General features: G+C 46.7%; 5 protein-coding genes across 7 annotated transcripts; 3 read left to right on the top strand and 2 right to left on the bottom strand.

Moving 5' to 3' along the window:
* Positions 1–164: 164 nt before the first annotated feature.
* On the bottom strand, positions 165–2,202 carry LOC119549419 (nitric oxide-associated protein 1). Its single transcript, XM_037857493.1, has one exon. It carries the CDS (start codon positions 2,034–2,036, stop codon positions 165–167), a length of 1,872 nt encoding a protein of 623 aa, XP_037713421.1. The 5' UTR covers positions 2,037–2,202.
* A 34-nt stretch (positions 2,203–2,236) lies between these two features.
* On the top strand, positions 2,237–6,416 carry LOC119549420 (longitudinals lacking protein-like). Of its 3 annotated transcripts, none has more exons than XM_037857495.1 (4): positions 2,237–2,337; positions 4,187–4,452; positions 5,189–5,275; positions 5,332–6,416. In XM_037857495.1, the coding sequence occupies exons 2-4, from the start codon at positions 4,351–4,353 to the stop codon at positions 5,524–5,526; spliced, it is 384 nt and encodes a 127-aa protein (XP_037713423.1). In that variant the 5' UTR covers positions 2,237–2,337; positions 4,187–4,350; the 3' UTR covers positions 5,527–6,416. The 3 variants fall into 3 exon arrangements, with proteins under 3 accessions (XP_037713423.1, XP_037713422.1, XP_037713424.1); XM_037857494.1 differs by having other exon boundaries at positions 2,331–2,468; XM_037857496.1 differs by lacking the exon at positions 2,237–2,337 and adding an exon at positions 2,350–2,372.
* Positions 6,417–6,576: 160 nt separating this feature from the next.
* Positions 6,577–8,842, bottom strand: LOC119549418 (WD and tetratricopeptide repeats protein 1). The gene is made up of 2 exons (XM_037857491.1): positions 7,974–8,842; positions 6,577–7,917 (listed from the first exon to the last, which is right to left on the bottom strand). Exons 1-2 carry the CDS (start codon positions 8,722–8,724, stop codon positions 6,779–6,781), a joined length of 1,890 nt encoding a protein of 629 aa, XP_037713419.1. The 5' UTR covers positions 8,725–8,842; the 3' UTR covers positions 6,577–6,778.
* Positions 8,843–9,420: 578 nt separating this feature from the next.
* LOC119551313 (ankyrin repeat domain-containing protein 13C) lies at positions 9,421–12,618 on the top strand. Its single transcript, XM_037860608.1, has one exon. It carries the CDS (start codon positions 9,502–9,504, stop codon positions 11,104–11,106), a length of 1,605 nt encoding a protein of 534 aa, XP_037716536.1. The 5' UTR covers positions 9,421–9,501; the 3' UTR covers positions 11,107–12,618.
* Positions 12,619–12,753: 135 nt separating this feature from the next.
* Positions 12,754–13,436, top strand: LOC119550376 (essential MCU regulator, mitochondrial). The gene has a single exon (XM_037859023.1). It carries the CDS (start codon positions 12,844–12,846, stop codon positions 13,138–13,140), a length of 297 nt encoding a protein of 98 aa, XP_037714951.1. The 5' UTR covers positions 12,754–12,843; the 3' UTR covers positions 13,141–13,436.
* Positions 13,437–13,503: the final 67 nt, after the last annotated feature.

Here is a 13,503-nt window from a genome sequence, read left to right as displayed (position 1 = left end):
TACCTGGATGTTTGGCGCCAATGCAATTTGAATGTTATGGCTTTATAAAAAAATACCTTGTGTGAAAAAGATCTAAAAAGAAATCATTTTCATACATTTATAAATCAAGGGACTCAACATGATTGTAAATAAAACATTTTTAAGTAACAAACTTATTCAATATTTTATTTTTTGAAAACAAAAGGCTTTGTGGTATTGTAAGCCAGGGAATACCTAATGTGCTTGCCCACCAACCGATCGGCCAGGGGAATTAGAGCGGGTTCCCGCTTATAAATGCCGGCTGCATGTGGTGTCCAGGCCCGCAGGCGACACTCGGAATGCCCTGGCAGGAGGAATCCCATCCAGCCGGCAGAGCTGAGTGTAATATCACAGTTTAGCCTTCCCTCATTCCTCCCTTCGTTCGCCAGTACAATGTCGCTGTCTTTGCACTGCAATCCTGGCCAACGTTGCAGACGAGTCTGCAAATCCTCACCGGCCATGGGCACGCCCAGAAATGGAGTTCCCAGATACCTTTTGTACACGTTTTCCGCCGCCTGAGTGTCTGCTATCATCACAGGAAGATTCTCCGAGGCAAATATAAACACCTTCAACCAGTCAAATTGTTTCTTTGAGCTTGTTATCTCCAAAAGATCTAAGCGGGCAAGGCCTCCCAACAGGATGCTCATCTGGGGACGCAGGCGAAAAGCTCTGGGGCGGATCATTGCGCTGGGTTGCAGCTTGACCAGTTCGTCGGCGGTGAGCAAGGGAGTCAGTTGATCGGGTTGCATCACTCCGGGAGTGTCGTAGACCCAACGCGCCTCCTTGTAGTCCTTCTGGCGATCGTTCAGCGTTGTAATGGGCTTTGTGCCACCGGCCATGGCGAAGGCATCGTTGACATCCTCACGTCGATCGAAAGTGCGTCCGACGGAGGCCACTGGTTGGGCAGCTGCCGCTGCTCCCGTTTCCCTGGCCACTGCGCGACGTTCCTTCTCCATCAACGCCTTATCGTTGCGCTCCGAAACTAACCTCTTGAAGCGCAGGTAGATGCGGTCATTGGATGGACGCAGGATGGGAAACCGCAGCAGTTTCAGCGTGGTTCCCGGCCAGGGACAAGTTGTGGCCTTGCGCACCAGGTCACTAGCCTCCGGGCGGCAGTAGTCCGAGTTGAGCAGGATGTTGAACAGAGAACTCTTGCCCACATTGGTGCAGCCCAGCAAATAGACGTCCCCCTTGTAGGCCCACGTCTTGTGCAGCTGCGTTATTAGCTCCTCGATGCCATAGCCCGTTTTGGCGGATATCAGATTGACGTTCTTAATATTCAGCCCATCTCCGCCGCCGTGCCTGACGAATTCGCGGGTCAGGGAATCCTTTATGTGCTGCATATAGATATTGGAGTCGCGTGGCAGCAGATCCACCTTGTTACCCACCAGGAATACGGGTCGCTTTGTGCCCAGCACATGCTGCATTCCGGGCCAGATGGAACTGGGAAAGTCCAGCAGGTCCACCAGCACAATGGCCAAGGCAAATTTGTCCTGAATGCGGGAAATTGTCTCCACATAGGTCGATGGGGCCACCTCCACGTCCAGGGCAATGTTGTAGTGGTTCAGGAAGTGGCACCGCTTGCAGGTGATGGTCTGGAGCTCCTGATGCGACCTTCCTTTGAATATTTCACTGGGTATATAGCCAGGAAGGGATTCACTGGAGCAATGGAGATTGGCGCCACAGCCGTTGCAGGGAACTGTTGAGGGAGCTATCGAGGCATCCGGTGTACCCTTTTTGTCCGCCCCTTCCTGTGCGCCCTTGTAGAACTCGTAATCCTCCATCCAGTCCTCGGGAAATGGCTGTGGAGCCTCAGGAATTGAGAAATGTGACTTTATTTTGGTCTCCAAAACGGAGCTGTAATGGACGTGCTCATGATCCTGGTACCGCTGCCTAGCCTGCAGCCAAGCCTTTTGCCGCGAACTCTGGCCCACTTCGGCAGCCGTATTTTGCAGTCTCGAAAATGTCAAAGAAACATTTTTATTTAAAATTTTATATAAACGCGAGGTCTTCAACATTTTGTAATTCCTCTAAGGAACGTTTGCAAGCAGACAAAAGCTGAATGCTGCCCAACGATAGTGTTTAGAATCGATAAATGTTTTAAGGACCATTTTGCAGGCAATAAATAATATTCCTTTGTTAATAAATAAGTGGTTGCATTGAAAAATAAATAAACAATTTATCTGTTAACTAATTACACCCATTTATTAAACAAAGAAAACCATCGGAGTAGGTCCGATTCATATCGAACAATCGACATATCGAAAATCGAAATCGGTGAAAGAGAAAAAAGAAAGCAGCGTTAGCGAGAAAGCAGAGGTGAGTCGAGTGCGGGACAAAAAAAAAAGAAGCGTGTATGTATTAAAATTGAAACAAAAAGATCTAGAAAAAACGTGTCCACGGCGCAATTAGCGTGCTCCTGCGGCGGCTGGCAGGCGATTTACGCATTGGTAAAAGTACAGAGTACACGCCGAGTAAAAAGCAGTAGCGCACAAAAAGAAATAAAATGATTAGGAAAGTGTGTGGAAAAAAGACAAGTGTATGTGAACGGCGGCTGTAAGTGTGTGTGTGTGTGTGTGACGTGACGCGACTGTATGCGTGCTGCTGCTGCGTGTATATGAAATAAAAAGTAACGCAAAGCGCGACCTAATTTTAACCGAATATTACAATAATATTTGCATAAACAAAGGCGGTGCAATTGAAGGGACGCCGCTGCCGCTGTCGCCGCCGCCATTGTCTAGGCAGAAAAAAGAAAATGGATACCCCAGACTGACACGCTTTTCCGCCGAGTGTAGAGTTCTTCCCGATTGAGTAATGCAATAACAACAATAAAAGCTGCTCAAATTTTTGAGAGTGTTGCAACTTTCGTTGGAACTCGTTTCCAACGTTTGTTGTTGTTGTTGCTACCGTCGCTCGCTTACTTACTCACCGCCGCCTCACTCGCTCCTTTCCATTCTTCTGTTGTTACCAAAACTGGTATTCAAGAAGCAGCGACGACAACAACAATGCAATGCAATTTCTTGAAGGGGATAAGGAAGGGGAAAAATCAATAGTTCGGAAATTAGACAACTTTCAACATCCACGATTCAACGAAATGCACTCGGCCTAGAAGAAGCTACCGATAACCCCGGGCGCAAGAGCAAGCGAGATAGTTGCCGCCGCCGACACTCACTCCCTCCCTCCCTCACACACACACACCCATGCGGCTGAAATTTCCAGCGATGTCTGCTCTGCGTTTTTCTTGTTGTTGTAATGTAATTGCGAAATCATAACGGCAGTTGAAAGTTGAGAGCGCTTAGCCAAAGTAATCGCGCGAGTGTGAGTGAGCGAGAGAGTGAGAGGGACTGTGTAAGCTTAGGCTCTGTTGAACTCTGGATGCCCTTCTCTCCGCCGCCCACACAAACATACAGCCGACCGCAAAGTGTAGCGCACATGAGAGTCGCATCAACAACAATGCTATTCCGCAAGAAGGAAAACACATGTTGGCCGCACAGTGGGACAGAATGGAGTGGGAGTGGAGTGAACACACACAAGAAAATAAAACTCAATGGAAGTGCAAATGCAGCCGCCATCTTGGTTCTTAAAGATTCCAAAAACCCCGGAATGAATGTTATTTTTAATGGAGTAGTGCAACTAAAAATAAATGCCATCCGGCAGCTGCAGCGAGTGCCATAGATCAATTCCGCGTTCTGAGCCACTGTGCCCGCACTGGGATTCAAATAAGCAAGAGGCATATTACTGAAAATGCAGAAATTGCCTTGAAAAGTGAAAGGCATTCAACGGAGAGCGAGCGAGCGAGCTAGCATTTTGGATTTGATATTTTTGCCTCTTTGCTTAACCTTTGCGGGCAGAGCTGTTTGTTGTTGTTGTTAGCCAGCGCTGGCTCAGCACTTTGACATTTTCCAGCTCGCTCACACATACACACATTCCCATACGAATTCCCATTTCCATCGCACAAACGCTGCACATGCGCCACAGCACTTTTATCTTGAGAATGTTTTCGGCCGAGAGATATTCGGTAGTGCTGCAGTAGTGCTCTTTTGCAATTCTCTAAACCCGACCCGACTCTCGTAACGCTGCTAATTTCGCCAAGCTGTTGTTTGTTTGTTTGTTTTGTTTTTTTTTAGTTTCGCCATCCACTAATGCTGTGTGTTTATTTCTCTTGCAGAGTGCGGACAAGTAAACCCAATCGAAAACCCACGGATTAAGTGGTCTGCTGTGCGAATTAAGCCCATCCACAACGGTGAACCTTTCGGCCAATAGTCCAAATTAAGCCTCCTGCCCACAGAATTAAGTCCACAGTGTGACGCCCCCACCAACAAAAGCTTCTTCATGATGTCGTCGGATCAACAGTTCTTTCTGAAATGGAACGATTTTCAAACGAATATGGTGACCTCGTTCCGTCACTTGCGCGACGAGAAGAGCTTCACAGATGTGAGTACCCGAAAGAACCTTCTCAGATACGATGGGAAAATCTCTATCAAAAATTTAGTCACAGTCAAACCTCTCCATGCTAGATCATTAGAACTTTATAGATTCGTACTTCTAATTGAAATCGGAAACAACGTTGAGAACATGTTTAGGGTATATAGATCGAACTCGGAGTTTATTAATTATTAAAATATTTGTCTAATAATCTTTAAACTACAATTGATTGTAACAACTGTTATCTTTGTTTCACACTAAAAAAAGTTGCTTAGTATTCTTTATATGTATATTTTTCTTCTAACTGAAATCAGAATAGTCGGAATATTTTTTTAAGGGTAGATACGTCTAATTTGGAGCTTATTCTTAATAAAAAATATTGGTATTATTATAATCGCTTTTATTAAAAAGTAAAATCAACTGGTTTTTGCTTTAAAAAACCACTTTCAACTAAAAAACTTCGCCTGTAATTGACCACACTCAGGGGCGAGCTGAGGTTTACTATTCTACTCTTGGCCCGATTAGCTCTCGGCCGCCCCTTGTGTAGGGTCAGTCACCGGCTCAGCTCACTTCGTCTGACTACCTGGCCCTCACACTCTTTTCTATACATTTTTCTTTTACCTGTTTCTTTGTTCTTGTTCGCTTTGCGTTTTCTATATAATTTTGGGTGCTCTGGTTGGAGTTTTGTAGGAAGAGGAAAATGCCTAACGGATTAAACTGATTTCTTGATGCTTGTTCTTTACAGGTTACACTCGCCTGCGAGGGTCAAACCTGCAAAGCCCACAAAATGGTGCTTTCGGCTTGCAGTCCCTACTTCAAAGCGCTACTAGAGGTGAGTTTGTGGCTTGATAAATAGGCAACCCACTAATGTTTGATCTTTATCCGCAGGAGAACCCGTCTAAGCACCCGATTATCATCCTGAAAGATGTCTCTTACATCCACCTACAGGCTATACTGGAGTTCATGTACGCCGGCGAGGTGAACGTGTCCCAGGAACAGTTGCCAGCATTTCTTAAGACCGCCGATCGCCTCAAAGTGAAAGGCCTGGCAGAGACACCCAGTTCAATAAAGCGGGAGGGTTGATGGTATTAAACAATAAAACAAACAAGAAAAAAAAAAAAAAATACATAAAAATAACAACAACCAACTATAAGAAACTTATATGTATGCAAGAAAACAAAATTCCAAACAGAGATGAAAGAGAAAACGTAACATTTGGTATACAAATTCATGTAAGAGTACACTAGGAGGAAGATGAACACCAAGAGACAACCACACAAAGCTGACAGATTCAAATGATTAGCCTGTAAAGTAAAGGTGGTGGCCAAATCCACCCGCCCACTCCCACACACCCACTCATTCACATCTGACCTTCCGATTTGCAAAACCAGAAAAAAGAAGAACAACACTTACCCACGCCCCCACAGAACTTGATTTGAATTTTGTATTCGTTTGATTTCTGCATAAAATAGTTTGTAATATATTATTAACAACTACAAGAAACGAAACACACCACTCTGTATAAATGAAACGATATGGACAGCCCCTAAACAAAACAAAAAACGCACTTTTGTAAAGTAATTAAAAAAGGATTCATTAAAAATATATAAAGATAATTATAAATATAGTGTGAAATGTGCAAGTAGAAGGAAAAAGCCACAACGGGCGCGAATATTACAACACATTCGGTTAGTTTTTAAGCCACTAACTACAACCCCAGACATGCCACGCCTCCAGACAGACAAAACTCATTTTCATCTAAACTTAAACAATAAAATAGAAACAAATGCAAAATTGTACTTTAATTTTTGTGTGTGGACATACGCGACCTATTTTCAAATTTTTCAATATACACGAGATATATTTTAATAACTAACGAAAAGAAAACGTTTCATGTGAAGCTATCAATTCTACTTAGTTAAAGAAAAGAGTAAGAATCGATAGAAAGAAAAATAAAACTTGAGTAAAAACTATACTTGAATATTATTACATAAAGTAAAAGATATTTATATGTATGTATATGTATACATGTGAGCATAGATTTAAAAAACTACGGTAAATAAACAGAATAATTCCAAAAACAAAGGTTCAAATCCTCACCTAGCTTTTCAATAAACTTAGACTCGAAAGCGGTACGATTTGCAATTTCTTCGTATTTATTTTTATAGTCCTCCATAACATACTCATCGCCATTAGCATTATACTCTGTATACAGTAGTTCGTTTACAAATTAACAAAAATATGTTCGCTTAGCTTAAATTACACTAGTATTTGATATATTGCCGGGTTGAATCTCGCCCGATTTAGATCTAGATACACATTAATGCTACAGTTCTCAGTTGTTAAAACAGTACGCGTTGCGCGTGTGCAGTTCGAACGGATCGGTGCGCATCTTCTGCTGATTATCCTCCACGAATCTCATCACATCGGCCACCAGATTGGGTCGCTCCTCGGCACTGGTGGCGCACGGCGACCAGAGCTTGATGTCGTGGTCAATGCCACTGGTGGCCAGCATACAAATGTTCGGATGCGGCTGCACGCAATTGACAATGGCACTGTCCGCCCGATAAACGGAACGGATCTTGCCCGTATCCCCCTCCCAAATGTACAGATTGCCATCATCCGAGCCGGCGGCAATGAACTCGCCTTGGCTGCCTAGATAGTTGGCCTCCTTAATGTCCGTCGTGATGTTGCAGTGACCCACATATCGCTGCATATAGTCCCGGGCCGTGGAACGGAGATCATACTCGGCGTCCGTAAGCCGCAGATAGCGAAAGCCATCCTCCATGGCCACTGGCTCCGGCTCGGGTGGCTCCGTGTTCTGCGACTGCCGGCGGTTCTCCTTGATGTCCTTGTTCAGCATGAGCACGCCATAATTGTTGGCAAAGTCCGGAAACCGCTGGATGAGCGCCTGCAAGCATCTATCCGCATCCTGTGGCCGATGCAGCTCCAGCAAAGCTCTGGCCAGTCGAAAGTGAGCCTTCACATAGCTGGGATCCAGACGCAGCGCCTCATGGCAATCCCTGAGAGCCGCATATATGTCGCCAAACCACCCTCGTCGCATCAGAGCCGTGGCCCTGTTCAGATACAGGACCTCTCCTTGCGGGTACTTCGCCAAAGCCGCTGAATACGCATCAATGGCTTCCACAAGTTTGCCGTTCTCGAGGAACTGGTTGCCCTCCTTTTTATGCTTCTCTATGCTGGAGGGCAGCGACCGACTCTTGTGCGGCGCCTTCACCGGCTCCTCCTCCTGGGCGACGGGTGACGTGAAGGTGGGTAGTTCGTAGAAAACCGGGGGCACAGCATGGTTCAAATCAAAGCGATAGACGTGCTCGCAGCCCATATTGACCAGCAGTTCCGTACCATTGCCATTGAAGGTGAGATATGTGACGGCTCGCGACTCGTGGACAATGTTGCGGGTAATGTTCTTGACGATCTGCCCGGGTGCATAGTAAGCCACGCAGGCGGAGAGACCTGGAAAAGATTGGAGTTGGCATTAAGGTGCAAAGGCTCTCATTTGAGATACCCACCATTGCCATTGGTGGCGGGCAGCTTGCGGCGATCGAACAGTCGGGCAAAGGGATCGTTGGCGCCCACGGCCAGGTACTCCGTCCTCCTGGGATTGATGGCCAGGCACTTGGCCTCCGCCTCGAAATCCGCCTGGTTGCACAGGCTCAACAACTTGACGCCATTCCCATCCTCCGGCCGGCATCGATGAGGCTCCCGCATGTCCAGCTGCAGGATATTGCCATCCTCTCCCGCCGACCAAAAGATGTGTGGGGAATCCTGGGCGGTGGCCAGACGCTTGACCCGCATTAAGTGGCAATTGCAGGCGAATAGCGTTTCGTTCGAGTGATTGATGTCGTAGACATAGATGAACTTATCGGCTGCACACGTAGCCACAATGCTGTTGTTGGTCTTCGGCAGGAATTTCACCGAGAACATGTTCCCCAGGTGCTTGGTCTTGATGACATGGACGCGTTTCTTGCGGAATGGATCCCAGATCATCACGCGATAATCGTCGGAACCAGAGGCAAGCCAAAGACCATCGGTGGTCCACTCCAGGCAGTTGACGCAGCCCTCGTGGCCGGTAAGCAGGGCCTCCTGCTCCAGGCGGTCCACATAGGCTGGGGAGGCCACCAACCGTCGTCGGAGCAGCTCTTCAAGATCCTGGCCATACTGCTGGCGCTGCCAATGCAACGAACTCACGTTCAAGGGCGTGCTGTGCCGCTGATAGCGCGAACTAGAGTACTTTACGCGATACAGTTCATCGCTCGACATTATCTCCCAGTGCTGTGGATAGGATTATGACACTTGTTTCTGTTTGTTTTCGTCTCGCTCTCCGTTTAATTCATTTTGCATTCGCTGAGTGTCCCTCAGTGTCCCCCGCCCCTCTGGCCCACCCCTTGCTGTTGTTGACACCTGTGCGTGGCGTTGCCAGACCCGTGCTGTTTTCGTAACGGCTTACGTGGGCTTATAACGGTATGGGTCTAGAAAATTTCAAACTGAAAAAATTATAACTTTCGAAAGTACCGGACTGGAATGTTGAAACAGTAAGTTCAGCCTAGTACTCAACTGATTTATACAGTAAATGAAATCAGCTTCTTGGCACCCCAATGTTTTCATGAGGGTTTCGAGTAGCACCACAAAATTCGGGTTCTATCTTATGCGAATAAGAAAGCTACTCGATTTTTGGCCAAAAACAAGAGTTATTCTTTGTAGCATCTTTGAAAATATAGTTCTATCTACAAAGAGATGATACAAATAATATTCTTAAAACGGAAAGTATATGTTTTTATTTGATTTTTTTAGGAAATGCCAAAAATCCCTTGGTGATTGGGGTCACCACACCATAAAGAGCAGTTTAAAAAATTCTAAAGCCAGTGCTGCCACTTTCTTCGATGTCATAAAAACCAGGGCTGCCATCCCCTTCACTGCAACCTATCGACTAATCGATAGTTTGCCAAATCAATAGAGTGCAAACTTTACACATCCCTAGATAAACTAAAAAAGGAAAAGATTGATTAATTTAATAGCACAGCACGGAAGAGGCGAAACATGTCCAATGAAAAGGAGGACGAGTGCGACAAGCACAAGCAGCAGACGGAGGCGGACGGCAAGTCGACGTCGAGTGAGGATTCGGATGAGTACCAGTCGGCCGGTGAGGGCGACGATGGCGAAGGTGACGGTGGCGGTGGTGGCGGTGAATCCCCGACGAGCGCCACGCCCACAGTCAAGGCAGCCCCACCACCTCCGCCCACAGTGAAGCCCACGCAAGAGCCCCTGCCCCTCGACTATCCGATGCACCAAAGCGTCTTCGAGGACGACATCAAGTCGCTGCAGCGCCGTCTTCTAATGAGTACCGCCCAGGATGAGGTGGCCCGCAAGGATAAGCACGGCAACACGCCCCTTCACCTGGCCGTAATGCTGGGCCGGAAGCACGCCGTCCGTTTGCTGTTGGCCCAGAACGCCCCCGTAAAGATCAAGAACAATGAGGGCTGGTCCCCGCTCTCAGAGGCCATCAGCTATGGCGATCGCCAGACAATCACCCAGGTGCTCCGCATGCTCAAGCTGCAGTCGCGTGAGCATATGGAGAGCCGTCGCGAGAAGCTGGTGAATGCGTTGCGCCAGATGCAGGACTTCTATATGGAGTTCAAATGGGATTTTCAATCCTGGCTGCCGCTCGTTTCTCGCATCCTGCCCTCGGACATCTGCCGGCTGTACAAGTGTGGCGCCTCTATTCGGCTGGACACCACACTGGTGGACTTCAACGATATGCGTTGGGAGCGCGGGGACATATCGTTCCTGTTTCGGGGGGAGGCTCCACCGCGGGAATCGCTGGTGCTGCTGGACAACGAGCAGGAGTGCTTCCAGCGGCTGCGCTACGAGGAATCCGACATGGAGGACGAGGTGGACGTGCTCATGTCCACGGATATACTGGCCACCCAGATGTCCACCAAGACGATACAGTTCGCCCGGGCGCAGCGCGGATGGATATTCCGTGCCAATCGCAAGGAGTTAATTGGCGGTCAGTATCAGTGCGAGATCTACACCATTCAGGGCCTGATCCTGAAGCAGCGCAAGAGGCGCGAGCACCTGTCGCATGAGGATCTGCAAAAGAACCGCGCCATTGTGGAGACAATCACCAAGGGTGGCAATCAGCAGCAGCAGCAGCAGCCGGATGAGCGGCGCTCCAGTCTTGGCAGCCAGAGCTCGCCAACGGCACCGAATGGCATCACACTGCCAGAGCTGCCGCGTCGCAGTTCGCTCCAGGCACCACCTGCCACCACGGTCACCTGGCGACAGTATATCGACGCGGAGGTGGGCAAGTGCCCGCAACTGGGTCGCACGCCCGTCCACAAGCAGTCGAACAAGACGCTGCGCGCCACCGTGGCCATGAGCAAGGATTTCCCACTCAGTGTGGACATGCTGCTGGACGTTTTGGAAGTGGTGGCCCCCCTGAAACACATCAACAAGCTGCGCGAGTTCGTCACGCTCAAGCTGCCGACGGGATTTCCGGTAAAGATCGAGATACCCGTGCTGCACACCGTCACCGCTAAGGTAACGTTCCAAAAGTTCGAGTTCCGCGACAACATCCCCGCCAAGATGTTCGAGGTGCCGTCGCACTATTGGGAGGATGTGCGTCGCTTCCAAGACTTATGACCAGGCGACGGAGAACCCGCCCCGAAGGCCAAAGCCCCAGGCTCTGGACAGGCCGGAGCGGCTCCAGGCGTCCGTGTCGATTTAAATCGCAATGCGCCGCCGCCCTCCATTGCGGAGTTTGATTGAGGAGGCGGCGGAACATTTTGTGTCGTGTTTTTTGTGACCACTCCAGCAAAAGCCGGAGGATTACTGCTCCGATGGGCAGTGTGTTTATGTATGTATGCTTAAGAGGAAACCACCCACATACAAAATTGCAATTTTCATCTTTTAGAGAGAATGCTATATATTAGCAATCGAAATTGACCTGATGTTTTGGCCTTTGGCACGGCTGTCTAAATTAAAATGAGACGCTCTGAAAATTGCAATTTTACATTTACGTTTTGTTATGTACTGTATTTGTATTTGTTTGTAATTAAGCCCTTATCATTAAGGGGTATTATTTCGTAGTATTTATTGTTAGATTCAACAACATTCTGCCCAGGCTCTCGAAAACAGCTGCTCTATCGGCGTGGACACCAGAAAGTTCTATTCCCGAAATTGCCCTTCATATCTGCAGCCAATCGCGGTGGCTAAGAAGGTAAAAATAAATGTCCAATCGCAAGAAACACAGGCTGATAGCCACGATCCATCCCAAAAACACATAATCAAAAGGTAGTTAGTGAGTAATCCAGATGTTACCCAAAACAAACACCGTTTATCATTTTATTTATGTCCACATCCCTTTCCGTGTTTAGTGCAATTTCATATGTAGATTTAAGGTCAACTAAGGAAGGCGGAAGTTTATTTTCGGCCCTTTCCAAAAGAGTCTGCTCCCCGCATGAAGAGCGTATGTACATCAAACGATTGCGTTCTTTTTATACTTAGGCTACGTGTACTAGAGAATCGTCCGCAAAACCAAAATTCTTACGCCTTTTTCATAATAGTCTCAAGTATTTCGAAGTGCGCAAAACTTAAAACAGCTTCACAAATCAATTATAAACAAATATTAACACATATGTACCAATGTATTTATGTAGTTCCATTTTAGCCAAATATTTAAACCGTAAAAAGCGTCTGTACTTGTATTGTATTTGTTAAACAACAAAAGCGGCTAGCACCGATTTAGTTTCGGTTCGCATTGCTTTGCTGTGATTTCGCCCTTATAACCACAATTGTTTGCCTACTCCAGAGAATGTATTTATGTGAAACTGCCATTATTTTTTGTTTTTTTCCGGGCACAACCTATGTTTGTTTATTTTTTATATAGTATTCCATCACCCATATAAGTGAAATCAATGCGATAATCAAAGGAAATCATTTTTAAACATTTAATAAACTGTAATCCTAGATCCAAACACATCCACAACAGAATTCTGAAAACCAAATCGGTATATTTTACTAGCTAAGGGCAGTTGATGGAAATATTTATATTTGTACGTGACCACCCTTAATGTAATTGAACCGAGCATTTGTATACGCTCTTAAAAATAAATATATATACACATCCGCAAGCTGTAAAATGTGCAACCCAGAGAAAATGTGTTTTAATTGTAAACAAATGGATAGGGGGGCGTAAATATATTTCAAATGCCGCGCCCTTGGCGTGTTTTCCAACACTGCTGTGCGTGGGTTTACACTTAAGCCAACCCTGGTCTTGGCTGAATCAGCTGATTCTTGACTCACAAATCTCTACAATCTGCACACAATTTCAGACAAATTTGGATTTTTAAACAAAATAAGCAATATTAGAAGTCTTTAATGATGATTGTCTCTCGACTGGCATTTCCCATTAACCTGGCCCTGCAGCGGTTCTCGCGCCGCGTGGCGGAAAACCCTGCAAACCTGAGTATTCTGCAGCGCCACATGTCCAGCGTGTACTTCCGTTCCGGAGCCATCAAACCCAAGCCGGAGGAGATGCCCTTCGGCCTGCTGGCCATCTTCTGCGCCGTCATCCCGGGCCTCTTTGTGGGCGCCACCATCAGCAAGAACGTCGCCAACTTCCTGGAGGAGAACGATCTCTTCGTGCCCGCCGATGACGACGACGACGAGGATTAGGCCCCTTACCATCTTCGTGTGGGAGTGCCTCCTAGTCGGAATGAATATGTTTGCCCGGAGTCGTTGTCCCACGCAGAAGAACCCAACACTCGGCCAAAAGTCTATTCATCTATTAGCCAACTTTTTCTATATAAATCTATGTTTACTCTTAAGATCCCACAGTTTTGGCATTTTATGTGTTTTGTGTGTATTTTGCAAGTCCCGCTTTGATATTTTTCACCTAACGAATGTTAACTATGCTCGACAGATTCACGAATTTTACTAGAATTAAATAAAGTTTATTCGAATATGCTAAATACTAGTCTTTTTTATTATATAAGGGCCATTCGCTGGAATAATAGGTATACATTGTAGAAGAAAATA

The sequence above is a fragment of the Drosophila subpulchrella genome, chromosome 2R (assembly GCF_014743375.2).
Source record: "Drosophila subpulchrella strain 33 F10 #4 breed RU33 chromosome 2R, RU_Dsub_v1.1 Primary Assembly, whole genome shotgun sequence".
NCBI classification, from domain to species: domain Eukaryota; kingdom Metazoa; phylum Arthropoda; class Insecta; order Diptera; family Drosophilidae; genus Drosophila; species Drosophila subpulchrella.
Note: the sequence above shows the minus strand (reverse complement) of the source record. Positions and strands in the feature narration are given on the sequence as shown.